Raw genomic sequence first — 27,930 nt, 5'->3', positions numbered from 1 at the left:
AAGAAAGAACTGCTTGTCAATGAGAATTTCTGAGCCTCACCGTAAGGCAATTCTCTGGCTCTCCACTTTAAAAAAGATAGAATATAAACCCTGCTGGGATACCTACGTTTTGACGATCACTTGAAATTCTTTCATGCACCAAGATTATAGTAAAATATATCTTTCTTACCAACATACTTGAAATAAAGGGGATTTTTTTTTTTTTTGGCTGCGTTGGGTCTTCATTGCTGCGCACGGGCTTTCTCTAGTTACAGCAAGCGGGGGTTACTCTTCGTTGTGGTACGCGGGCTTCTCATTGCGGTGGCTGCTCTTGTTGCAGAGCACAGGCTCTAGGCATGCGGGCTTCAGTAGTTGTGGAATGTGGGCTCAGTAGTTGTGGCTCACGGGCTTAGTTGCTCTGTGGCATGTGGGATCTTCCCAGACCAGGGCTCGAACCCGTGTCCCCTGCATTGGCAGGCAGATTCTTAACCACTGCGCCACCAGGGAAGCCCAAATGGGATTTTAGATGACTGCTAGACACCTTTTAACCCTGAGTTTAGGAAATTAGTTATTTAATGACACAAAAATATAACTATTCCTTTCCCTATCTTCTAAAGATTATGTGAGTAAGAAAACACTTAAAGCTGTTTCCTTTATATTTTACTCTCTATTTGCACATGCCTTTAACTTAGCTGGAAATGCCTTGGCAAGTACAAGATTGCAAAGCAATTGCTCGACCTCAAATATGAGAATGAGGAAATCACACAGACTTGTGGGGTTTACTTCAACAAATGAAATGTCAGACAGAGGCCAAACATAGCTCTCCTCCCGGATTTATCTGTGACAAGCCAACAAATAAAACAAGGCGGCGTTTGTTGGCCTCAGTCTGACATACCCTCTATTGAAATAAGTATATTATATAGTCATTAAAAGTCAGTGTATTAGGAGCTTCCCTGGTGTCTCAGTGGTTAAGAATCCACCTGCCAATGCAGGGGACACAGGTTCGAGCTCTGGTCCGGGAAGATCCCACATGCAGCAGAGCAAATAAGCCTGTGCGCCACAACAACTGAGCCTGCGTGCCTAGAGCCCGTGCTCCGCAACAAGAGAAGCCACCACAATGAGAAGGCCACGCACTGCAACGAACAGTAGCCCCCGCTCACCGCAACTAGAGAGAGCCGGCACGCAGCAACAAAGACCCAATGCAGCCAAAAATAAATAAATTAAATAAACTTTAAAAAGAAACTCAGTGTATTAGAAATATTTAATTTTTTGGAAACGCTCACTATACATACTATTAAGTGAAAACCAGCAAAACTTCTCTATACATGGCAAAACCAATTTTGTTTAAAAAAAGAAGGGGAATAGAAAAAACTAAGGAACCATAATAAAATGTTACTCAAGGTTATTTCCGGCATGAATGTAGATGACTTTTATTTTCTTTATTTTTACTCTCTTATTTTCGTCTTATAATCTCAGTGGGGGAACAAGAGTGAATAGCAAAATCCAGAAACTAACTTTACTAATAAAACATTCTGCCAAAGACAAATTCTTCCTAATTAGGGTATGAAAGTGCTTAATCTCCTGTTACCTGCCTCAGTAAGAGAACTTTTACCTTGTTATTCACTCTATCATTTGAAGAGGAAAAACAAGGCTAAACCTTTTTATTTTCTTAAGAAAATATTTTATCAAATAAGTACATGAATTGGGCTTCCCTGGTGGCGCAGTGTTTAAGAACCTGCCTGCCAATGCAGGGGACACGGGTTCAAGCCCTGGTCTGGGACGATCCCACATGCCGTGGAGCAACTAAGCCCATGAGCCACAACTACTGAGCCTGAGCGTCTGGAGCCTGTGCTCTGCAACGGGAGAGGCCGCGACAGCGAGAGGCCCGCGCACCGCGATGAAGATTGGCCCCCGCTCGCCGCAACTGGAGAAAGCCCTCGCACAGAAACGAAGACCCAACACAGCCAAAAATAAATAAATAAATAAATTTATATTAAAAAAAAAAGTAAGTACATGAATTACATTTATCCAAGTTTAGGTAAATCTGAGACAATGATGTATGAAATTGAATACTAAGCCAAAAGATATTCATGAATTCCCTCTTTTAAAACCAGAGCTTCAGTAACAAGACCCATTATCTTTCCGTTTCCAAAAAGTGAAAATATAATCAAGTTAAACTGATTACGCGATAGAACAGAGCAGATCATGTCTCAGAACCATATGAATAGTATGCTTGAACCCCTCGAGTGCATGAAATACTTTCAAGACAAGTATTCCTATATTTTTAGAAAATGTATACGTCATCCACAGCAGTTATAATTCAAGTATTAAAAGAACTTACCTAAAACAAACATTTGTATTTTTAACAGTGCTCAAGACAGTTCATCATATTCACGTAAACCTCCCTAAAGCTGTTTCAAACATTTAACACGCACACACATACATGTTCACACGTATAGGCACACAATGTTCTGTTTGCTAAAGCATCTGGTTAAATATTTTAAAGCTTTTATGTAATAATTTTCATTCATTACTTGATAACGTTTAAATTAAAACAGAAAAACCTTGAAACATTTTTAACAGTACTTGCCTTTTTTGCAGATTCAGAAAAGAGAACTCCATTGTTTCCAACGATACCTATTGGGTATCCAAATATTCTAGCAAATCCTCAAAAGACAATTGAAAAAAAGATATATGTATTTCAGAGGGCTTTTAATTCACAACGAACAGACATATTTATACATTGTTTAATTTCAAATCAATGTTTAAAATGTAGAGATTTCGTCTATGGTACAAAATAGCTCATGGCTTAATTTATTTCTAAGGTACCGGAGTCTGGGTTTTTTGCTTTCTTGAAAGGGGTGTGTTACATATAAACTTATCCACTTGTCTGACCAACCAGTTTGGTTAGATGATTGGATTAGTGTGTCATCCGTTCACTCATGTAACATATATGAGTGCCTACTATGTACCAGACATGAAGGGTATTCTGATATAGAACAAATCAGAGACACAGATCCCTTTAAAGGTCAATGTTCAGAGCCATCAGCCAGTTTCAGGTGACTAGCTTGCTTTAAAACGCCTGAGGTAATGACAGGCCCTTGAAATAAAAGGGATAAACTCAACAAAGACAAACTTTTTTAAAAAGCAGGAATGCAGTCAAGCCTGGTGGTAACCGAGTTTAAGGTAAGAAATCCAGTTAAGCTTAGAAGAAGAATAAATCACTACACTTTCATTTTCTCTGTTTGCATCTTTTTCTTTCTCCTTTCCACAAGTTTTGTTTTTGTCTCACTACCACTTCCACTCCACACACACACACACACACACACACACACAGAGAAATAAGAGAGAAGAAAAAGGGGGAAGAAAACCCTGTTATTTTGTGAAGTAGACACTTTAGGTGATTCCAGGAGGCTATTTTGTAAATATGAAGGATGTGACTAGAGACCTTCCCAAGAGTGATTTTCAACAAACCTACTTGACTAAAAATAGGTGTCAAATACTTGGAAGCCAAGTGTCAACAAACTGTGCTTGTGAGAGGGGTCACAGGAAGCTCAATGCCAAAGTTCCTGGACCAGGCTCTGTGTCCAAGCTCAAGCTTGGACAGGCTGCCACTAAGGCCCCTGGCATGGGGCGCCCGACACAAAGCAGGTGCTCGAAGAATGAATGGATAAGAGAGAATGTCAACCTACTGACAAGCCAGAACACCTAAATTTTTAAGACTTATTTTTGTTCTTTACTCTGGCTTTGTCTCGATTTATTTTTTTAAATCCTTATGTTTATTTAACATGTTAAAATGAAACACTGATTTGCCGGTCACCTTGATTTCTCTTGGTCTTTCAGACCTAAAATCCCAGCCAAAACCCTAGGCTACACAGCCTAAATGGCACTGCCACTTACAGAGGCAATTCAGAGAGGGGCAAACCTCCCCAAAGTTCTAACAATCCACTCTGAGTCCTGACCCATCCCACAAAAAGAGCTGGGAACCTCGCACGTGTCTCAGCTGCACGGTGCTACCCCTGAAGGTGTTCTGCCCTGTGAGCTGTTTAAACTTTCCATCCACCCTTAGTCCTGCTGAGTAGGGCGCATGCCCCACTACACGAGGGTCACCCATGGAGGGAGCACCTTCACCAACTTCCTATGGGCCAAACAAGAAAGCAAAATGTCTACGAAACTCCTAGGCCCACCTATGGCAAGTGCAGGGGCAGGAGGAAAGCTGTAAGAACTGCCAGAGACACCTGATACTTAGAAAAATCTGTCCTTCTCCCTCCTCACTCCCACTCATGGCCCCCGCATTCATCCCTCCCTCTTCCTTTCATGCCCCTTCCCCCTCATGCCCCTCCCCCTCATGCCCCCTTTCATCCTCTCTTACTGCCTCCTCACTCTCTCATCCTCCCATCTCCCCTCATGCTCTCTCCTTCCCCCTTCACCCTCTCATTCCTCTCTTCTCCCTCTCACTCCCTGCCCCCAAACCTTATTTGAATTCCAGTACAGACAAGAAGAGATGGAGATCTGCCATCTGGTAGATCTACCGCTGGTATTTTAGGGGGCAAAGGTACCATAAGCATTTTAGCAAGTCCAGGGCAAATACATAAAAACAGATGACAAAGACAGCCCATCCGTCTCTGGGAAAGAAGCAGAAACACTTCTGACTTGTTTTAAACTGCTGCACAATGAGGGTTACATCCTGAACTATTTGGTGACAAATCCTGTCTATATATCAAAGAAAAAGCTCTTAATCACTTAAACACCTAAGTACAAACACATAAATTCCACTTCCAGTGTGAACCCTTCTCTTGCTCATAAATCAGACCAGGAGAAACTGCTGTGACTTATCCTTAAGCCTCAATGTATATTTGCAATTTGGATTTTTGCAGCTAGTTGTTTTTTCTACTCTGATATGCTGTCTTCAGATTAACTACTACATTTTGGAGCTTCTTTAAGACCAAGTAAAATGCCCAAATTTGTTTTGCCATTTGTCCAAGATAGATTACTATGGACCTGGTGTCTATGTTTCAAATATTTCTTCAAAGGCCTACAAACGTAACAGTTTAGGTGAATGAATTAACTTTTATAAACATTCTTATTTTGTTTTTTCAGACTTGGTATTCTGTCCTGTATTCTCAATCTAGTCTTTGTGTGGATCAGCATAAGACCTACAAAGAGGTGGTGAGAAGGTTTAACTCAGTCTACAGTCTTCTGGGAAACGAAAACATCACACGAAACTTCACAGTCTAACTGAAGACTAAAGAATAAAGAAGACAGTGCTGAAATTTTCAAAATAATTATAGTCATCCAGAGAAATTTTTAAAACTACAAATATTTTTGTTAATTTTACTATGCTAAGAGCCTTTTTATACAGCTAATGCTACAAAGTCACAGAATAATGGTCTGGATCAGAGCACCTTGCCCTCATCATTTTAAATTCTGGATCCATGAAGGCATTCAGCTACAAGTGATCTTCACAAAACAGCTCCTTTTGAGTACTGACTCACACGTTTATACCTCTCTAAATAACAAAGCTCATGCCAAGTGCATCAGGGCCATGAGACAAGAGACCACTTATTTTCAAAGCAGCATAAAATGTTCACATTTTCAGTTCTTCATCTTTATACCTGTAACTAATGTGTCTCCATATAAGGCTTTAAATTCATTGAATCTGCTTCCATCCACGATCCTAGCAATGACCTAAGAGGAAAAATAACAATGTCCCTGAGCAATTATATTATAAAAGAATTTTTGCATTCAAGTTATTTGTAAGGAAAACAAATTTGTAATGAAGTTGTCACTTTCACAAAATTTCACCCTACTCAGAAAGTCTTCTCAGTAGAATTTCACTTGACATGCATGGTTAATGCCCTGAAGTCATTCTGGGCCCTGATTTTACACTTCACTATAAAAGCAACATGTTGTATACCAGAGAAGCACAGAGACTACATGGGCTGGTTGCTAGACTCAGAGCTTCAGGGGCTGTCAAATGTATTGGCTGAGAGTCAGGGATTCAATCAGAAAGCAAGGTCCTACTACATGTCACAGGGAATAATACTCAATATTTTGTAATAACCTATAAGGGAAAAGAATCTGAAAAAGAATATATATATATATATATAACTGAATCACCGTGCTGTACACCTGAAGTTAACACAACATTGTAAATCAACTATACTTCAATTAAAAGATTATATTAAGAAAAAAAAAAGAAGAAAGAAAGCAAGGTCCAGCCTTAGAGTCAGAAGACTTAGGCTCCAACCTAGGGTATAACATATGATTTATGTGTCCTGGAGTAAGGCATTTAACCCCTCTGAGTCTCGGTTCTCACTTCTGCAAAGACGGAACAAAGTTGTGAAGATGTGATGAACTAGTAATAAAGGAACCTAAGAAAATAATGCTGAGATGAAGAACCAGCTCTGACTCCCAGCTTCTCCCAGCTCTACCACTGGGAAACTAGAGTCACAGGCTGGGTTACCTAAAATCCCTGAAGCTCAGTTTCCTCATCTGTTTAAAAAAAAAAGTAATAACAATAATAATAATACTTAAGAGCTAATAACATTGCCTGGTACTCATCAAAAGGTAGCTATTATTATTAAGCCTTCAATAAAGGTTCACTGATTCTGAATCTGATACACATACACATACACACATATAATTAATCTACACAGAATCAAAGTTACTAGTTTATCTTCCATATTCATCATTATACATCAGGACTATTTCAAAGTGTTCTAAACATGAAGCATATTTCAAATTTTTTCAGAAACTATTTTAGATGCTACACATCATTTTTTCTATCCAGTTTGAGCTTCCTTTTTCCTGTTTACCACATCAATCAAAGCCTTATTTTATAAGCTGCAAAGGCTGAAAAATGAGTGAATAGCTTACTTTGAATTATATTTTAGTTATTTGCCTGAAAGATCAAATAACATAATGTAGATATAACAGTTGTCTAAGTGCTATGTGGCTCCAAAATTACACCTTTTGAAAAACAAACACATAGCAACGACCATTCTTCCACACAAAGATAAAGCCACTCAAAAGGTCAGAGCAACCTAGGGCCACTTAACGTGAAACCCCCTTCTATTTGCTTTACGATGAAGTCCACTCAGCCACATAAAATATACTAACCCATCTTCACAAAGACTCAAACTTTAGGAAGCAGACATATCATATGGCACTACTCCTATTTCCAGGAGCAGAAATCAATGCTCAGAGAGGTTCAACCCCAGTACCACTGACTAGGGAAACAAGGACTAGAACCTGGGTTTTTCAATTAATATCCCAATGTTGTCCCACAGCTCCATATACTAGTAAGACCTCCATACAAGGCTTATTTGTAATTACAGAAAAATATAATAAATTAACATCACAATGATGAACATGAGTCAGCTAAAGGTAGAAGTCCAGGATACAATTTAAGAAGGCAGAAGTCTATCTTTATAAAAAGATATCCATTAAAATGAAATTGAACTACCATGAAGGCATGGATTCACATCTGTTTTGCTCATTTCTGTACCCCTAGTGCCTGAAACAATACCTTCATGGAAAAAGCACTCAATAAATACTGTCGAATAAATGAAAAAAGTGATTATGCTTGAAAGAATGAATCCTTAGCCACCTAGAAAACTTGACTATTAGAACAACTCATTTTTCAGGCACATCAGATTGTAAGTGCCATTTTTTTCTGTGCCTGTAATTAATTAAAAAGTCAAACTAAAAACCTAATTCTAAAACTTACAGTTAACTAAATTACCTTGCTAAAGTGAAGTACCAGTTGAAGTTCCATTAAAATCCAGCATTTAAGACCCTCTAACAATAATAGGGTATTGCCTAAATAAATATTTGTACATATCCATAAGTGGGGTATTACATTCATTCATCAATTCATCCAAAAAAATATTTACTGAGTGCCTACCATGTCACCAGGTACTAGTATAAGAATCAGGACCTAACCACAAAAAACACTTCATGAAGAAGTTTTAAATAATGGGGAGATGTTTATAATTTAAACCGGAAAAAGTAGAATTAAATATATATATATCAATATACGTATATATGTATATACTATCTGAACTACATAAAAATGTATACATACACACTAAGCCAAAACACCAAAATACTGGCTGCTTTCTCTGCATGGTGGAATTACAAGCAATTTTATGTTTTTCTGTATTTTCTATATTTTTCACAGTTAGTACATAATAGTTTTATAGTCAAGGGAAAACATAACAAAATATTAAGGCACAGAATCTGATATTAGGACAATTTCCTAATTTAGAAAGTATCCTACCAGATATGGATACTGAACAAAATAAAAGACTACATGCTATATGCAAGCACTAAAAATTGTCAATCTAGACTACAGAAGACAATCTGTAACCATAGCAACATCTTCAACTGCAATCAAATGTCTAATCTTTGCTTATGTCATATTGATCTAAAAGGGTATGTTTTTTCCTTTCAACAACTTACTGACATTTCATCCATTTCGCAAAATAAGAACCCAAAAAAGAAATAGCTGGAAATTATAAAGTTGCGCTACATCATTCCTAATGTCCACAGGAATATGGAGTTATGAACAAAGCAAGCTTAGTCATCGTGCAATGAAAACTTTCCAGTAATTAAGAGGTTTTCCCCCCTCTCTCTTTTAGTAAGATATCTTTCCCTTATATGTCACTCCTTACTGAGACCCACAACAGTCCCTTAGTTTAGGGATGAACATATCTAAAACAGACTTCAGCCTTGAAAATGGATACACACAGCTTATAGTTCAAACAAAGTTTAAACACACGTCATAAACTATGATAGCATAGCTTACAGCTCACAGTTCCACTTTACACACCTCTCGGACATCAAAGTTCCTCTTAAGGTTGGCTCCAACTATTCCATACAATTCATCAGCAGGAAATAAAGGATCTTCAGAAGGTTCAATGGTAACCTGCAGAAATATAGAACAATCACATTAGCCTATTTAAAGACATTATTTCAAGGTGACATAAGCCAAAATGCTTTGGGAAAATAAAAAATATAAGAACAGATCCAACTCACATCCATTTTCTTCTGGTAATTTAGATTCCTTACAATCTTCCTAGCTAAGTGAAGGGCATGATTATCATCCAAAGCGTAGTAGTCACTTACTCCAGACTTTCTACAGAGTAAAGCACACTAAAAGAATCAGAACAGGGAAAAGGAAAATAATTAAATCTTAAACCCCAAGTATCTTCTCTCATCTAAGGATGACGTCTTTTTACTTCCAAAACACTTTAATAACTGTCATCTAATTTGATCTTCATAACGTCCCTGGCAAAACAGTATTAACCTTGTTTTACAAACAGGAAAAACTGAGGTACACAAAAGTTAAGTACCTTGTCCTAGGACCACCAGTACCTGCATAAGAACCCACACCTTCTATTTTTCAATCTTGACCTTCTTCTACTGGACCACAGGGCCTTATTTAATGCTCATCCCATACACCTCAGACAAAATCGCATATGATAAAGTTCAACCACAGCTGGCATGCTTTCGTGATGTAGTTGGTAACAACAAAAAGTGTTCGTACCTCACTGAGGCCCCAGTGAAGATGCCAACTATGGCCTCTCATTTCTGAGAGACTGCTGAGGCCTTCCTTACCAAGTTACACCCCAAGAGTAAGCTGCTGCAGGTAGCACACACGAAGGCTTGAAAACGCTGTTCCTCAGATCAATGGTAAAAATGGGTATTGATAACATGGAACTGTGGTAAGGGCCTGCTCAATTTCAAGTGCAACGTGAATAAAGCATGGGCGTGCTCTGGTTCCAATTAGATGGCTTGTTGTTTCACTTGTAGATGTACTATGACTTTCTAATAAAGTATTAAAAAAAAAAAAACTATGAAGTCAGGCAAAAATATACACCTAAAGGGACTTCAGTGGCAGTCCACTGGTTAAGACACCACGCTTCCACTGCAGGGGGCACGGGTTTGATCCCTGGTCGGGGAACTATAAGATCCCACATGCCACGCAGCACAGCCAAAAAATAGAAAAAAAAAAAAAAAATATATATATATATATATGTGTGTGTGTACACACACACACACACACACACACACACAAAACCCCTGAAAAAAACAGAATTTTAGTTCATTTTATGAGTAAGAACTAAGCTGCAGCAATCTAAATTTTGATGTCTTGTCTAAGGAAAACACCAACTCCTTAGGCGACGTCTTAGAACTGGGTTCTCACAGTGGTTTCATGTCACTGTCCCCCTCGGGCTTGGGTGCTCCTCAACAAGAGCAAGGACCATGTGTGCTCCTCTTTATAGTCCTCCAACCCTTTGCAAATAGCAGACCCTTAAGTTTCTTTAATTTAGTAGGACGTTTTACAACTGACCCTGTCTTCCAAATGCTTCACAAATATCAGCTACAATTGCTGACTTCTAGCTACACTGTAGTAACTCAGTAAGCAAAGAAAAGCAGAAGGGACTGCTTCCAAATCAGTAAATATTTAAAATAAAATGCCGCCTTTTTTTTTTTTTTAATAACTATTTATTTATTTTGGACTGCATTGGGTCTTCATTGCTGTGCATGGGCTTTTCTCTAGTTGTGGAGAGCGGGGGCTACTCTTCATTATGGTGCGCAGGCTTCTCATTGCGGTGGCTTCTCTTGTCGTGGAGCACGGGCTCTAGGCGCGCAGGCTCAGCAGTTGTGGCACGTGGGCTTCAGTAGTTGTGGCTCGCCGGCTCTAGAGCGCAGGCTCAGTAGTTGTGACGCACGGGCTTCGTTGCTCCGCGGCATGTGGGATCTTCCTGGACCAGGGCTCGAACCCGTGTCCCCTGTATTGGCAGGCGGATTTTTAACCACTGCACCACCAGGGAAGTCCTATAATGTCTTCTTTTAAAAACTGTCTAGCATTTACCAAAACAACAGGAAAGGGAAAACTTTTGATGAGACACTCTACTATGTAAAGCTTTGTGTCAAATTAACTATGAAGGATGACGAATCGGAGACGTACAAATACGTATTTACAATGACAGAGAGAACCCAAAGCAAGTTGTGACTAGTAAATTTTATGACACTGTTCCCAAAAAAGCCATCACCATCTAACCACTGTCCCATGATTTTAAACAGGCTATTATGAATGATAATAGCTAAAAGTAATAGAGCACTTAGTATGCCACAGACACTGTGTTGTGACACAGGAACGATTCATATCTTCATTTTACAGATGAGGAAATGAGGCTCCAGGAAGTTATGTAGTTTGTCTAGTCACAAGGGTAACAAGTGAGGCAAATGGAAGATGAATCCTAGAACCTACACGCCTCACTTGATATACCACCTACACCTTTTATGGGCACCAGATGACTTTTTTTAAACTGTCAAAAAAATTTTTTTAGTTAATGCTCCTCAAATACTATCTTCATCTCCTTCCCCTGATTAAGCACCTACAAACAGTGGCAGCCCACTTTGTCCTGTTTCTATTCTACCCGCATCCTCTCTCTCTCCAGGCTGAAACATCTACTTCACTGTCTCCCTGAAATGGTCAGTAAATGGCCAGATAAGAGAGAAATGCTACACCTCTGCTCATAGTAGTGTTCACTGAAATAAGCAAGTCTTCTGTTTAAACCCAGGCAGAAAACTCAAGCTCTCCAAGCTTTTCTCTGCCTACCTCAATTCTGCTCCAGCTCTTCCCTTAATCATTCCTCCTTTTGCCTCTAGTTGTAAAACCGGAAGCATAATAGCTTATTTGTTTTGTAATTGTTTTTTAGTTCATTCATTTATATCTCTTACCTGCCGAGTTAAATTATAAATCCTTGAGGGCAGGGACTAGGCCTGACATTTTTCTGTATTACTCATAACACTTAGTACAATCAATCTATCCACAAATAATTGCTCAAAAAGAAAGGAGTGAATGAAAAACTGAGGCAAAGGTAGGTTCCTTAGCCAACTCTTCAAAAGGCAAGGCAGTGTTCTTTGATAGGAGGGTGGAAATGTACCTATTTTCCGTCTCCCACCTACTAGACTGCTCCCACAGTCACCTGCCTCCCTGGTTTGGCAAAGCAAAGAAAGGTTTACTGCACCTCCCAGGCCACCGAGCTCAATGGTTAGATCTACCTGTCAGTTATGTCTGGGTTCTTTAGGGTCTAGTCCTGGGCCCTCTTCCTTATCTACACTCACCTCAGGGTGAGCTCACCTAGTCCTATGGTTTAAATTCCACCTCTCTGTTGATGGTTCTTGAGCACGGATCTGGGCTCCAGACTCCTACAGTTAACTGCCTATTCGGCATCTCTACTTGGATGTCTGGATCATCTCTAACTTAGCAGGTTCAAAAGCAACACTTGATCCCCCTGCCCTATCCCCAACCCTGCCCCTCCCCCCGTCTTCCCAATCTCAGGAAATGAAACCATTTTATGTTATCATCTTTGTCACCTCACTTTACTGTGCCCCATATATGAAATCCATCAACAAGTCCTTCAATTCCACCGCTAAAATAGAGCACAAATCTGATTACTCCCCTCCTCCGTTCACTACCACCATAATTATCTAAGCCACCGGCACCTCTCACCCAACTCTAGCAATAGTTGTATGCTATTGATACAACCACCCAACTGGTCCCTCACACACACTACTGCCAACCCTCTAAGCATTCATTCTCCATTTAGCAGACAGAGGGATTTTTTTTTTTCCTAATGAAATGTTTAATAATAACACAATCTCTCCTTAAAACTCTTTGATGGTTTCCTAATTGCTCATAAAAGAAAAAGTCCAAAACATTTAATGACCAATTACGATGGTAAACCATAATAATAATGGCAGTTAACAATTACAGGTACTTATTTTAAAGCAGGTATTGTTTCAAGCAATTTACACATACCATCTCATTTAATTCTCACAAAATTCTAGGAGGTAGATGATCTTCTTACTCCTGAACTCTAACCTGAAATGGGAAGACCAGCGATGTGATGGAGCGGCTCATGCCTGACTCACGAGAGCCAACTGTGTGCATCTCTTCCTGATTCCACGTTCAGTGGTGTCCCGCTGGTAGCTTAAAATCAGCTATGGCGGCATAATTCATACCACAGATATTGGCAGATGCCACAAAGCGGACATTTTCCCTCCTCAGTGAATCGGCTAAGCATTTACCTGCTACTGAGCATTTAGCTAAGCTTTTCCCCGGCATTGCAAGCAGCCTGCATGGACCTTCAATGGACACTAGCCCTCAAGCAAGCCCTAGATAGCAGCTCAGTCACAAGCAAATGTAAGTCCTCATATGACTTCCCCAACAGCCCTTAAGATCAACAGTCTCCCCTGCCTCTCCGCACCTGTATGCTTAGATAAAATCCCCATGGAACTTACCAATATCCCAATCTTCTGGCTTGATTGACCAATCCAGCTGTAGTCAGGGGACCCCAAATCACTCCAACCATGGACCCTAATAAAAACATGTACCCCAGGTCCTGTCTCTCTCTCTGGGCACTCTGCCTGGACCGCCTCATGTGGCCCCTCAAGGTGTGCTGTGTACTTCCTCCGGGACCTGTGACTGATAAACTTCTCTATTTCAAATTCTCTTGTGGTCTGTTGTTGAACCACGGCTCACTATCCAGCACCCTGTGCTCCACTTAACAAGTGTTAATTAAACAAAGGCATAATGCCTGCACACCACTGGGTTAGCCCCACCTTCTATATGCCTATACTTCTTTGTAGCCCTTATCATGTATACATATTTATATAATTTTTTGGTGATTATTTCTTTATTGCCCACCTCTCTGACTAGACTATAAGCTTCTTGAGATCAAAGACAATGTCTATCTTATTATCTCAAATACCTAAACAGTGCCTGGCACATAACAGGTGCTCAATGGATGTTTGTTAAATAAATAAGAAACCTGTTTCTCCAGTCTTTCTAGGCTATAATGAAAACGTTGATGTTCTTGCTTAGAAATGGAACTCTAAAGAATTGGACCCTAAAAGAGCAGATCTAGAACAAATAAACTGGTTTGATCTGGCAAGTTTAACACCTGGAAAAAATAATTTAACACTTCTTTTAAACAAACAAGTGACAATCAATCCTGGAAAGAAACAACTGCTTCTGTTTCACCTGCAGTGAAGATCAGCACCTCCAAGATCCTCAGCTGACACCTCTTCTCCAGTGGCTGCTTTAACCTACAACAAGGATAAAAGTCAATGGTGAGTTTTCTCCATCAGAGGTACAGTAAGTCTCCTACAAACAAACAAGTTCCGTTCTGAGAGCGTGTTCGTAAGTCCAATTTGTTCGTTAAGTCCAACAAAGTTAGCCTAAGTATCCAATTAACACAATCGGCTATACAGTACTATACTGTAATAGGTTTATAATACTTTTCACACAAATAATACATAAAAAACAAACAAACACAAAAAATAAAGAAAATATTTTTCATCTTACAATACAGTACCTTGAAAAGTACAGTAGTACAGTACAACAGCTGACATACAGGGGCACGTTTGCATCTTCAAAAGTTCGCAACTTGAAGGTTCGTATGTAGGGGAATTACTGTATTAAAATGCTGTCCTACACACCTCCTAACCTGATTATATCTACCATTCTTTCTTCCATAGAACTAGACATTTTGTTTCTCATCCCACCCACCTAGGTAAACCTAGATAATATTGTCTCTAGTCTACAGACGAGAAATGTGAACCCACAGTCACTAAGGAACTTGCCCACAGCCCCTGAGCAAGGGATGGAACCTGATTTGAACCCAGACATTCCTGGTCTGAAAGCACACTCTCTTTCCCCTACATTATTCTGCCTCCACACCCATGTTAAAGCCTTTGTGTCTGTGCACATGCTGAGCCTACTGCTGGGCTCCCTTCTCCCTCTCACCCACCCGGTGAATCCCCAATTATCCTTCAAGCCCTGTCTGCTCTGTGTGGCTTTCCCTGACCTGCCCAGGCCTTTTAACCATTAACAACACTCCATGGTTTTAACAGAGCAATGTTTGCTCATCTGTGGTTCAAGAGCATTCCACCTACACCTCCAACATGGCGCCTACCATACTATATGTCAGTAATTTGCATGTGTCTCTGTCCTCTCCTCTATACTGTGAGTTCCTTGATGGCAGAAACTGTGATTTATTCACCTTTGGACACAATACATATATTGAAGTAACGCTATTTTTTCACCTTTGCTGAAAAATTCCAGTGACTATCAAAAACAAACTCTTAAAGGTATAATATCTTTAAGATGGGGGAAAAAATCTCCATGATCACCCACATCTAAGATTCAGCATAATATGACCAAAAAGAAAGAAACCTTAAGTAATAAATTAAGAATGACTTAATTATAGGGACTTCCCTGGTGGCGCATGGGTTAAGAATCCGCCTGCCAATGCAGGGGACGCGGGTTTGATCCCTGGTCAAGGAAGATCCCACATGCCGCGGAGCAACTAAGCCCGTGCGCCACAACTACTGAGCCTGTGCTCTAGAGCCCGCGAGCCACAACTACTGCAGCCCGCGCACCTAGAGCCCGTGCTCCGCAACAAGAGAAGCCACCGCGATGAGAAGCCCGCGCACCGCACAGAGAGTAGCCCCCGCTCGCCACAACTAGAGAAAGCCCACACACAGCAATTAAGACCCAACACAGCCAAAAATAAATAAATTAATTAATAATAATTTTAAAAAAGAATGACAGTTATAGCCTGAGAAATTCGAACAAGAAAAAGCAAGAAAAATCATTTAATGCTAAATGCCAACCTGATCCCTTAGGAATCATTTATTGATTCCTACTTCTTTGGGGTGGTCGATTTGTTTCTTTTTCTTCAAGTAATAAAAGAAAAGCTTTTATTAGAATAAGGAACACTAATCTAAAATACAGCATAGAAATGACTTATTCACTACATCAAAAGCTCTGTCTTAAATAAAATATTAGTCCACAGGGAGAGGTAATTAAATTTTTCACCTCCAATTATGCACCCCCAGAACTAAATTCTTGATTCTCTTCCTCCCAAAAAATTTGGTGTAAAATAACATTCAGTCCAGACAATAACTACTTATAAGAGGTGTCTGGATATTTAAAGTTGTAAAAACGAATAAACGTCTGACATATGATAATTCATTTTCAGGGAACTGACTGATATCAACTGAAAAAATAAAGATTTGTCATCAGTTAATATTTATGGAACACCCACAACATGTTTGAAACTGTGATATGTATAAAGATGATAAAAGTCCAAGAGAAAATGAAAACTGCTCATTCTATTAAGTAACAAGTTTGGATGATAAACAAAAGGTAGGAGAACAAAAAAACTCCTTCAAAAATTTGTCTTATTCCACAGGAAACTTTGCTCAATACTATGTAACAACCTAAATGGGAAAAGAATTTGAAAAAGAATAGATACATGTTTATGTATAACTGAATCACTTTGTTGTACACCTGAAACTATTACAACATTGTTAATCAACTATACTCCAATATAAAATAAAAAGTTAAAAAAATTTATCTTATTAGTATGCATTTTTTTCCAACCACGTTAAGCTACTGAAAGCTACAACCTCACATTATGTGTGAAACCTACAAAGCCTTTTCTCAATTTTCAGTGAAACAAGCATCAAAATTTAGAATTCTCAAGCAGATAAGGCTGCTGCTGCTTCTTTTTCTACCTGTAAATACAGCCTTTTGATGGTAGACTACTGAACAAGGTTTAGTTCTCTAACAGAACTGCAGACTTCAGCTGCTACGTTGCTTCTTTCTGAGGCACAAGTTAAATCTGAATCCACTGAATAGACATTGTAATGCTGACCTTTAGACAAAATCTTCTCTTGAAAACAGCATTATTTCAGTATCATGACACTACCTATATTCCCAAAAAGATGTTTTAAAATTTTAGTCATATCTTTACTTATTCTCTAGTGAAAAATAAACAAGAATTACCCAGGAAAGTTTACTACACATAGGTAAATTAACAAACGATTGCTATCACACATAGCTAGAGAAATATTGAAGAATAATATTTAATATTATGCTGTAGGCTTTTTGAATAATGCCTTGAGACTTTTAATTCATTTGAAAAGGCAGCTCTTCAGGCTTATCTGATCCTCAGTAAAAGTTATTAAAAATTAACACAATCATTTGGAAAATACACTTATTTAACATCAAAGTATAACATCTTTTAACGTACTCTTTTTAATAAACTTGTGTTAATATTCCAAAACCAGATTAATTCCTTGACAGACTTTTGAAGCAATAAACTTACTTTTTAAGATATGATTCACATACCACAAAATTTACCATTTAAAAGAATACAATTCAGTGGTTTTTATTATATTAACAAGGCTGTATAACAACCATCACCACCACCTAATTCCAGAACATTTCATCGCTCCCAAAAGAAACCCCATACTCATTAGCAGTCCCTCCCCATTCTACCCCGTCCCAGTCCTTGGCGACAGCCAATCTACTTTCTGTCTCTATTAATTTGCCTATTCTACATATTTCAGAGAAGGGTAACTATACAATATTTGTTCTTTGTGTCTGGCCCAATGTTTTCAAGGTTTGTCCATGTTGTAGGATGTGTCAAAACTTCTTTCCTTTTTATGGCTGAATTACTCCACTTGTAGGTTTATTATAGTTTTAGAAGTTCCTTGACATTATTCTTTTTACCTATTTAATATTCTTGGATTTTACTTACGTAATGGGATGTTTTGTTGTAATCAGTAGAAATTACCTGTGTCTTCACCCAGCCTCTCTTTATCACTCTGAAGCCTAGGATCATGTTGTGACATAAGCAAAGCAGGGTGACAACTGCTTTCCTGGAAATCACAATGGAGACGTCCAAAGGAGAGATGAGGAAGCGCCGAGGATGACATAATCCAGTCCTCAGTGCCTGCATCACGGGCAGGTGGCCAGTGAAGTTGCACAGGGCCCCACTCTCAGAAGGGCCCTGTGCTTGGGGTTTAATGCTCAGTGGTCACCCTAGTGAAAGTCTAACTAACTTTATCTTTGAATTTGTGTTCTGTAAGTGAAGTCTGATGGGACAATGGAGCATGTGTGTTGAGGTTTAGAGCCTCAGATCTTGTGCAGTCTGCCTCCCCCCATCTCCCTGGGATGGGCTCTTGGCTCCCTGCTTCCCTGCTGACTGGTGCCTGGGCCCTGGGTCCTGCCCTACCTTCTCCTCCCCACCCCTGCCTAGCACCTGTTACACCCGCCCCCAGTGGGGGCCTGACACAGGTGTAGGGAGGATCAGAGGTCAGGTGTGCCCCCCATGGTGTCTCAGGGAAGAGCATGGCAGCTCCATCACTGTCCTGGGCTGGCAGTGCTGAGGTGTGCTCTCCAACAGGCCACTCTGTGTGTTGGGGGGGCACCGGGGGGGATGCTAAAGGCTAGCCTTTTGCTCGTTCCCTATCTGGGTACCAAGCACATTCTCACATGGAGGCAGCACATCCTTGGGGACATGGTGGGTCCATGGGAAGTAGAGATGCCTGGCGGGGGTGGGGGCGGGGGGGGTGGGGCCTGTCATTAAATAACAAATAAAAACACCATGACTGGTAGAAAGACCACAGAAGAAGGGAACATGTTTCATATTTTAGTATCTTTAACAGTAGTTTTCTCCTTTTTGAACAAAGGGTTCCATATTTTCATTTTGCACTGGGGTCTGCAAATCATGTAGCTGCCCTACCAGTGATGCATAAAGCTTGCTAGTATTAAAAATTTAGAGCACCACTCATAGCTATTCTAACTCTTTTTTCTTGGGGGGTGGGGGGACTTAACCTTTTGAAAAGATAATGTTTTCACAAGACTCGGAAAGTCAAAGGTCTCTCTCCCACCCTGCTTCACCTCCTCTGCGTTTAAACAACATTTACTCTATCTTTTCCAGTTTCTTTATGCATATACAAGCTTACAAATGTATAATTCCCCCCTTCACTTTCGCAAAAGTGAACACACTATGTGTAAGCACCTTGCTGTTTTCACTTAACAATTTATTGGTTTGTTATTGACCTTGAGTAGAAGAAAAGATAAGTACAAGTATTTTTCTTCAGCCAGCACCATTCAAGGGGGAAAGGATAGTCCTTTCAACACATGATGCTGAGACAAACGCATGTTCACGTACAGAAAAATGTCGAACCCCTTCCTGAAACCGCACCAAAAAACAACTCAGAATGGATCACAGACCCAAACATAAGAGCTAAAATTATAAAACTCTTAGAAGAAAACAAAGGATTAAATCTTTGCAACCTTGGAATAGGCAATACCTTCACAGATAGGACACCAAAAGCACAAGCAAAAAAAAAAGAAAAAAATATAAAAATTGGACTTCATCAAAATTTAAAACGTTTATGCTTCAAAGGAAAATACCATCAAGAGGGTGAAAAGACAACCCATAGAAGAAAATATTTGCAAATCATACATCTGATAAGAGACTTGTATCCAGAACACATGAAGAATTCTTACAACTCAATAAAAAAGACAAGAGCCCAATTACAAAATGGGCAAAGGATCTGAATAGACAGTTCTCCAAAGAAGATATACAAATAGCCAACAAGCACATGAAAGATGCTCAGTATCATTAGCCATTAGGCAAATGAAAATCAAAACCACAGTGAGGTACCATGTCACACCCACTATGATGGCTACCATCAAACAGACACACAGTAACAAGTGTTGGAGAGAATGTAGAGAAATCAGAACCCTCACACACTGCTGGCAAGAATGTAAAATATGCTCTGGACAGTTTGGCTATTCTTCAAAATGTTAACCTTAGAGCTACCATATGACCTAGAAATTGTACTTGTAGGTTTATATCCAATAGAAATGAAAACATACCCATATAAAAACTTATACATGAATGTTCATAGTAGCATTATTCATAATATCCAAAAAGTGGAAACAACCCAAATGTCCATCAACCGATAAATGGATAAACAAAATGCAGCCTATCCATACAATGAAATATTATTCAGCCATAAAGAGGAATGAAGTGATTCCTCCAAAATTTGAACATAGAATTACCACATGATTCAGCAATTCCACTTCTGAGTATATACCCAAAAGAAATGAAAGCAGGGACTCACACAGATATTTGTATACTCATGGTCACAGCAGCATTATTCCAAATAGCCCCAAAGTGGAAGCAACCCAAAAGTCCACTGATGGATAAACAGACAAAATGTGGTATGTACATACATTGGAGTATTATTCAGCCTTAAAGAGGAAGGAAATTCTGAAACATGTTACAACATGGATAAGTCTTGAGGACATTTTGCTAAGTGAAATATGCCAAACACAAAAGGACAGATATTATATGATCCCACTTAAATGAGGTTCCTAGAGGAGCCAAATTCATAGACAAAGTAGAATCATGGTTGTCGGGGCAGTGAAGGAGGTGGGGAATAGGGAGTTAGTGTTTAATGGGGACAGAGTTTCAGTTTGGGAAGATAACAACGTTCTGGAGATGGATGGTGGTGATAGTTGCACAACAAAGTGAATATACTTAATGCCAGAGCACTGTATATTTAAAAATGGTTAGAATGGTAAATTTCATATTATGCATGTTTTACTTCCATCAAGCAAGCAAGTAAGCAAACAAGACTATGTTCTTACCAAAAAGAAACAAACAAGCAACTAGCTTCTTACCAAGGGAGGTCCTCCCAAGAAAATGGTACCCTGCTTGCGTACGATGATGTTTTCATCAGCCATCGCAGGCACGTAAGCTCCTCCTGCTGTACAGGAGCCCATGACCACTGCTATCTGGAATCCAAGCACACAAGAAACTCATGCAGTACAGCTCAGACAGTGAATTTATACAGTCCCTGGATCTATAGTTCCACAAACACTGCAGTACCAGGGGATATTACTAGCTTGTACCCGTGTTTCTCTCTTTTTTCTTGGCTGTGCCGTGCGGCTTGTGGGATCTCAGTTCCCGACCAGGGATTGAACCCAGGCCACGGCAGTGAAAGCCCAGAATCCTAACCACTAGGCCACCAGGGAAGTCCCTGTGTTTCATTTTTAAAATGTAGTCCTCTAAGTGTTTAGAATAGTTTCCTAACTTTTGTATCAAAGCATTTTGAAGGACTTACGTCACACTTTACAAAGCTTGTGGACAATCTCCCTGTTAAAGAGAAGACTGGCCAAACAGACCTTTACCCTGAGCAACTAATGGAGAGAAGAAACTCACAATCCATCCATAAATTAGCAAAATTATATTAAAAGGACAACTTTTAAATCTAATAATAATAACAGTAATAAGTCCTCTAAACAATTGCCACTTACCTCATAGGAATACTGAAATAATTCTCCCAATGAGTAATGTTAATTTTGTGTTACCCTGAATATAAGACTTTCTAAATATAAAACTAATGTTAGCATCACAATTGAAAATCTTGCTAAAAAGAAAGTCCACTGTGTTGAAGCTCAGTGATGCATACCTGAGGGTTCACAGTACTATTTTCTCTACTTTTGTGTGTGTTTGAAACTTTCCATGATAAAAGCTTAAAAAAATTCTTGCTTAGAGATTAGTATGACACATAATAAATATGGGTTTTGCTGATTACCCCTAGACAGGAATAAACAAGACCACAGAGAAAAGTAAGAGAAGTATGTGGTGAATATTTTCTTAAATTATCACATGAAAGTAGATTTTGCTAATTCCAATATGCCATCAGTTTCCCTTCTAGTCATACAAGTATCTGTTCCGGAAAAAAAAAAAAAAAAAATGCCACACTAGTATTAATCCAAAAGTGAAAGGCAGCATGAGTTAACATTTTTCCATCTAAATGGCTGTCACAAAAGGCATTTTCCCCTATTTCATGTAACGTTATGAAAAATGGCTGTAACATTTCCTTGTCAACATACTACAGAAGTGTTTATCACTTATGGTTTTGCTTATCAATCACCCAGTTTTTTTTCTTTCAGTTTTATTGGAATATAATTGATATACAGCACTGTATAAGTTTAAAGTGTATAGCATAATGATTTGACTTACATATAGCATGAAATGATACTTAGTAAGTTATAGAAAATATCCATCAGGGACGTTGCTGGCGGTGCAGTGGTCAGGACTCCGTGCTTGCACTTCAGGGGGCTCGGGTTCAATCCCTGGTGGAGGAACTAATATCCCGCATGCCGTGTGGCAAATTTAAAAAAAAAAGCGGAGCCTAACCACTGGACCGCCAGGGAAGTCCCCAAAATTTTTAAAATAGAAGAAAAATATTTTCTTTATGATGAAAAAACCCCTTAGGATCTACTCTTAACTTTCATATATAACATAGAGCAGTGTTAATTATATTATTCATATTGCACATTACATCACATTACTTATTTATCTTATAACTGGAAGTCTGTACCTTTCGACCTCCTTCACCCAATTCCCCTTCCCCCCATCCCTCGTCTCTGGTAATTACAAATCTGATCTCTTTTTTTATGGGCTTGTTTCTTTGGTTGGTTTTGAAGTATAATCAACCTACAGCACTATGTTAGCTACTGTAATACAACAGAGGGATTTGATATTTCTATACATTTCAAAATGATCACCACAATAAGTCTAGTTACAGTATGTCACCATATAAAGATATTACATAATTACTGACTATATTCCCCCCACTGTACATTTCATACCCACGACTCATTTATTTTACAACTGGAGATCTGCACCTCTTAATCCCCCTCACTTATTTCTCTCCCTCCACCCACACCTCACCTCCCCACAGAAGTCTGTTTTAAAGATATCTATGGCTAGAAAAACTCTTGCCCACAAGCACAAGGAAACATTCATCATAGCAGTGTTTATAATAGCAAAATATGCAAATAGCCAACATGTCCGTCAATACAATATTTTGAAAGGGATATTGTAGATAAATAAATTCTTTAAAAATCTGGGGCAAAAAATAACACAGGAAAGGTTAGTACTTCATAAATCCAAGTGGAGGGTACATGAGTATTCTGGTCTATTATTCTCTGTACTTTCTTCAAGTTTGAAATATTTTATGGGTTTTTCTTTAAGTTCATATCAGGAGCAAAGGACACGATTTCACCTTATCACCCTGTTCTCTGCGCTAGAACACTAGAATCCACCATCAAAAAAAGAAGTCAAGGAACTAGAGAAGAGTCACAATGTTGTAAGAGTATGAAAGGGGACAATTTTCAAAAGTAAGCTCTAAAGAACTATATAGGCACAGCAGGGTTCCATGAAAACAAATATTGAGCAAAAGGAGAGAAAAGAAGAGCAACTGCCAGCAAGTGGTGTTCCAAGACCAAGGACTGGGGGTTGGGGGGTGGGGATGGAGCAAAGACGAATTATTTTGTCAAAATGTCATAAGACAAAAATGAGGGAAATGAAACTAAATGTCATCCTGTCATCTCAGGGTAGAGAGAAAAGATGTACCAATTTAGCAGAAAAGTCTCTCAAGTGAATAGCTGACAAATTATTAGCACATAAGGCAAACAACAGTCTCTCCAGCCCTCGGATCTTCCAATGTCCGTCTGAGATGGGCAGTCAGGGTTTCGATCATGCTGCAGCCCCTTTGTACCCCGCAGCTCCAAGGGGCAGTGCTGCCGGGCTCCACATCAGGGACCCATTTAAACCCCAGTCCCACCTCCTTTGATTCTTCTCTGTCTTGCTGGCTGATATTCCCCCATCTCTGAACCTAGACTGGTGGGGAGGGTGGGGAAGAGAATACCATACTCACTTTGTATTCTCCTCTATCTTGTTTTTTAAACTTATGGTTTGAGATGTCCAAGCCCCTTTTTAACTATCACAAATGCTCTCTCACAAAACGAATTTTACCATATTCTTAAGAACACTTCAGATGCCTTTTCGCCACAGAATCTCTGCAATCAAGGAAATCAACAATCCACTTCTCAGACACCAGGTGAGGCATCACAAACATATACAGAAGACTTTTGCTCAGTAACAGAGTAGGAGACTGTGGTAGGCAGCTTCTAAAACGCCACCGCCCTGCCCCTTGCCATACTAGACTCTTGGTATTCACCTCCTGTATAATCACGTCCCCTTGAGCGTGCAGTGGATCCGGTGACATGCTGCTAATGAATGGAATATGGCAAGTGATGGGACATCACTGCTGTGCTCAGGGTATGAGGGACCGTGTCTTCTGTCTTGCTGGCCCTCTTTCTCGCCCACCTGCTTGCTTACTCTGATGCAGCTAGCTGACATGCTGTGACATGCTGTATGGAGAGGCCCACAAAGGAAAGAACCTACAACAGCTCATAAGGAACTGAGGGGTTTCTGCAAAGAACTGAATCCTACCAACAGCCACATGAATGAGGTAGGGGGCGGAGCCTTGAGAGGACTGCAGTCAGTCACATGATCCAGCTAAGCTGTGCTCAGACCCCTAACCCACAGAAACTGTGCGATAATAAATGTTGTTGTTTTAAACTGTTATGTTTGGGGGTAATTTGTTCTGCAGTAATAGAGAACTAATACAGAGAACAAAAACCATCTCCCTTAAGCGCCTGCAATTGAGGCCCATCTGAAGACCTAGGAAAGTCTCTGTTTGAAGTGCTTTGTCGCTGTTGCTCTTTAATGTATCTGTGAACTATTCCTCTAGTCGAGATGGGAGACAGACCAGCATCAGCATTCTGTACCATCCCAGAGAGTGACGAAAATCCAAGAGAAAGACGTGGATGAGCCTTGAAGCCACTATGCTAAGTGAAAGAAACCAGGCACAAAAGACCACTTAGCACAATTCCATTTATATGAAATGTCCAGAACAGGCAAATCCATAGGTTACCAGGGTCTGGAGGGACTGTGTAAAAATGAGATTAACTGCCAGTGGGTATGGCATTTCCTTCTGGGGTGATAAAAGTGTTCTAAAATTGATTCAACCCTGTAAATACCCTAAAAACCATTGAATTATACATATTAAATGAGTAAATTTTATGGTATGTGAATTATAGCTCAATAAATTACCCCTCAATAAAACTTATAAAATTAAAAAAAAAAATACAAGAGCTAGAGTTACTAAGTATACAGGAATCAGAATTCTCAAATTTTTCATCAATAAGAAAGAGAGGCTATTCTAGTTCCAAGTATCTAACAGACACAAAACTTAATACTGCTAAAGCAAGGACTTCCCTGGTGGCACAATGGTTAAGAATCCACCTGCCAATGCAGGGGACACGGGTTCGAGCCCTGGTCCAGGAAGCTCTCACATGCCGCGGAGCAACTAAGCCTGTGCGCCACAACTACTGAGCCTGCGCTCTAGAGCCCGTGAGGCACAACTACTGAGCCCGAGTGCCACAACTACTGAAGCCCGCGCACCTAGAGCCCATGCTCCGCAACAAGAGAAGCCACTGCAATGAGAAGCCCGCGCACCACAACGAAGAGTAGCCCCCGCTCGCTGCAACTAGAGAAAGCCCGTGCACAGCAACTAAGACCCAACACAGCCAAAAATAAATAAATTTATAAAAAATATATATATATTGCTCAATAGAAATAAAAGAACACAGTTAAGTCACCACTGTCACACAATCTCCTCTTCTGCATTTAATTCTGAGCCCTTCACTCACAAAATAGAGTGAACGTGCACCAAGAGCTCCGCCACTGTGTCTACTGCTGCTTCTCACAGAGCATGGGGACCCCAGGGCCCAAACAGCACCAATGACTTTCCACATCCCAAAGCATTCGTCTGTAGTACAATGAAGACCTTACATTGGGCCACACTGGACAAATGATTCAGAACCCCAGAAAGAAAATTCTGCTGCTTTCTTGTACTAAAGGGACATTAAAGGGACATAAGGAAGCTGCGTGACCACAGGCTGTTCCGACCGTGCTCAGAGTACAGGTTTGGCTGTGTGGGCAAATCCCAGGCACTATGTCAGGAGAGACATGACTGCGCCCCTCATGTGCATCAGAACAAAAGACAGCTCCCACGAGTTCCACTGAGAGGCCACCATCCACCCTGTCACCAGTGAAGTGGGCCTGCTCTGTGACAAGGACAAGACAAGAGATCCCTCTTGCAGGGTCGGGAGCCCCATGGCAACTCAAAAACTTGAATCCAGAGCAAGAAAACAGCAAGTAGGCTAAGAATGATGTGTAACTGACAGTAACAATCTTTGTCATCACTGGCACAGACCGCACAGCAAAAGCTGGAAGTGAAAGGAAACGAGAGGCTACAAAACAGAGGTAATAGTCTGGAAGAACTTTGGGCAAAATTTCATTACCCTCCAGGTCTTGCCTGCACAAGTAGAGGCTGGTTCTCATCACACCAAAAACAAATTACCTATTGTAGGTCAGCAGCCTGCCCTATGGAAGGGGTGTCTGAGAGGGAGTCAAGAGGTTTCATACCCAATTCTGAGAAGCTGTGTGAACTTTAGACCTCCATCTTTCCACTGAAAAATTGCAGAAGACTATCTAGTTCAAAGGCTCTCTGTGATAAATGTAATAGAACTTGAGGAGGGAGATTTCCAGTTGCTTGGTGGAAAAGCCATTAAAATTATATGTTTTTTAAATCTCTCATCTTTCTTCTTTTTCCATTCAAAGTATTGTAGAAAGCAAATACTGCCTGTATCACTTTTTTCTTCCTCTACCTAGAGTCACCATTAAAAACTAAAAGCCATAATACACAAGTATCTATTCAATGGCTATCCAGAATTTAAGAACATTATCAACTATACCGACGATCACACTGCTGACCCTAGAACATACATGCTTATCCGTGCTCACTGGATAGGATGAAATGTACATAGAGAACAAAAAGTCCATCTCACCCAGAACATTCTGTTTCTTCCTCAATCTTTTTATCAGAGAGCCTCAAAACAAAAAAAAAAAACAGAGTGGTTTCTTCTACCCCTGACCCTATCTGGCTTCATGAGCAGGTTGAAATGCATTTTTAAAATAATAACATACAGTGTTTATCCTAACTAGGACCCTCAAAACAATTACCAAGGTCTGAAGCAAAGAAAATAAATTTCAAAAATAATGAGCTAAGCCAAGGAGGGAAGAGGGAAAAGTTTAGAAAAGAGGAAGGGAGGGACACTTGAGAATAATTTCAGGCACATCTCCAAAAAGAAGAACAAACAGGCAGAAGTGCAAAGAAGAAAAAAGGGGGAAAGGCCTGAGGAGCTGCAACTAAGCATAGCTAGGTGAATAACAGCTATTTCAGAAGAAATAAACTGTTAATAAAAAACAGAAACATTTGCTGCTGGTGTGGTAAGGATCACAGTAAAACAAGGAAGAGAATTAATGCATCAGAGCAAAACCAGTCTAGAATAGACTCTCACTAGACTATAAAAATTAATGGTAATGTAAGACTTGAAGAAAACAAACACCAAGATCCCACTTCTGAAGAGAACTGTAAGTCTCACATTTAAAAAGCCAGCAACATGGGAACCACATCAGGAAAATAAAAGAAGCACAGCCCCAAGATCATCACGGCATCAGGCATGGATTGTGGAGAAGGACCAGAGAAGGTATCCTCGGGACATGAGGCTCAGAGAAAGACCACTGGACACCAATACGCCAAGTCTTTAAACTTCAAAACAAACCAGGGTCCTAAAACCTACCAGAAAGTAAGGAAAAATGAAACAGAAGAGAATACAAAGGTAACTACCTAGTTAACTGTTTTTTCTCAAGTGCAAAAACAAAATTGTTGAAACTGGGAGGTCTGTAGGAATCTGGCCACATCTTTACAGCTGCAAAAATATAGGAAAAAACAGAGATATGGTTGTCAAGAGACATACTTCTTAGAAATCAGTGGATAAACGGACTTACAAAGGGCAAGGTTAATAACATTAAATAAAAACCAATCTTGGGGAGGAAGAGGAATTGAACAAGTAAGGGAAGCTAGTGCTCACTATCAAAATGCACACATAACATAACTGCAGTTACAACAGTTATTGCTTTATGTAGAAAATACAAAAAATTGTTTTTAACAGTCCACCTAAACCGAAGTCTTAAATAAATATTAAAATATATTGGAAATTCCCTGGCCGTCCAGTGGTTAGGACTCGGCACTTTTACTGCAGTGGCCTGGGTTGAATCTCTGCTCGGGGAA

The 27,930-nt window shown here is 39.8% G+C and overlaps 1 protein-coding gene across 1 annotated transcript in view; it reads right to left on the bottom strand.

Moving 5' to 3' along the window:
* The window catches only part of MCCC2 (methylcrotonyl-CoA carboxylase subunit 2), a 63,974-nt gene that overhangs the window by 12,298 nt on the left and 23,746 nt on the right, over positions 1-27,930 (bottom strand). Inside the window, exons 7-12 of the mRNA XM_082373759.1 lie at positions 20,555-20,668; positions 14,045-14,109; positions 9,022-9,121; positions 8,816-8,911; positions 5,595-5,667; positions 2,566-2,646 (exon numbers count right to left, since the gene is read on the bottom strand). Of these exons, the coding sequence (XP_082229885.1) occupies positions 2,566-2,646; positions 5,595-5,667; positions 8,816-8,911; positions 9,022-9,121; positions 14,045-14,109; positions 20,555-20,668 (529 nt within the window). The remainder of the gene's footprint in view (positions 1-2,565; positions 2,647-5,594; positions 5,668-8,815; positions 8,912-9,021; positions 9,122-14,044; positions 14,110-20,554; positions 20,669-27,930) is intronic.

The sequence above is a fragment of the Balaenoptera borealis genome (genome assembly GCF_965194805.1).
Source record: "Balaenoptera borealis genome assembly, chromosome: 2".
Taxonomy (NCBI): Eukaryota; Metazoa; Chordata; class Mammalia; order Artiodactyla; family Balaenopteridae; genus Balaenoptera; species Balaenoptera borealis.
This window is presented reverse-complemented; position numbering and strand designations above follow the sequence as displayed.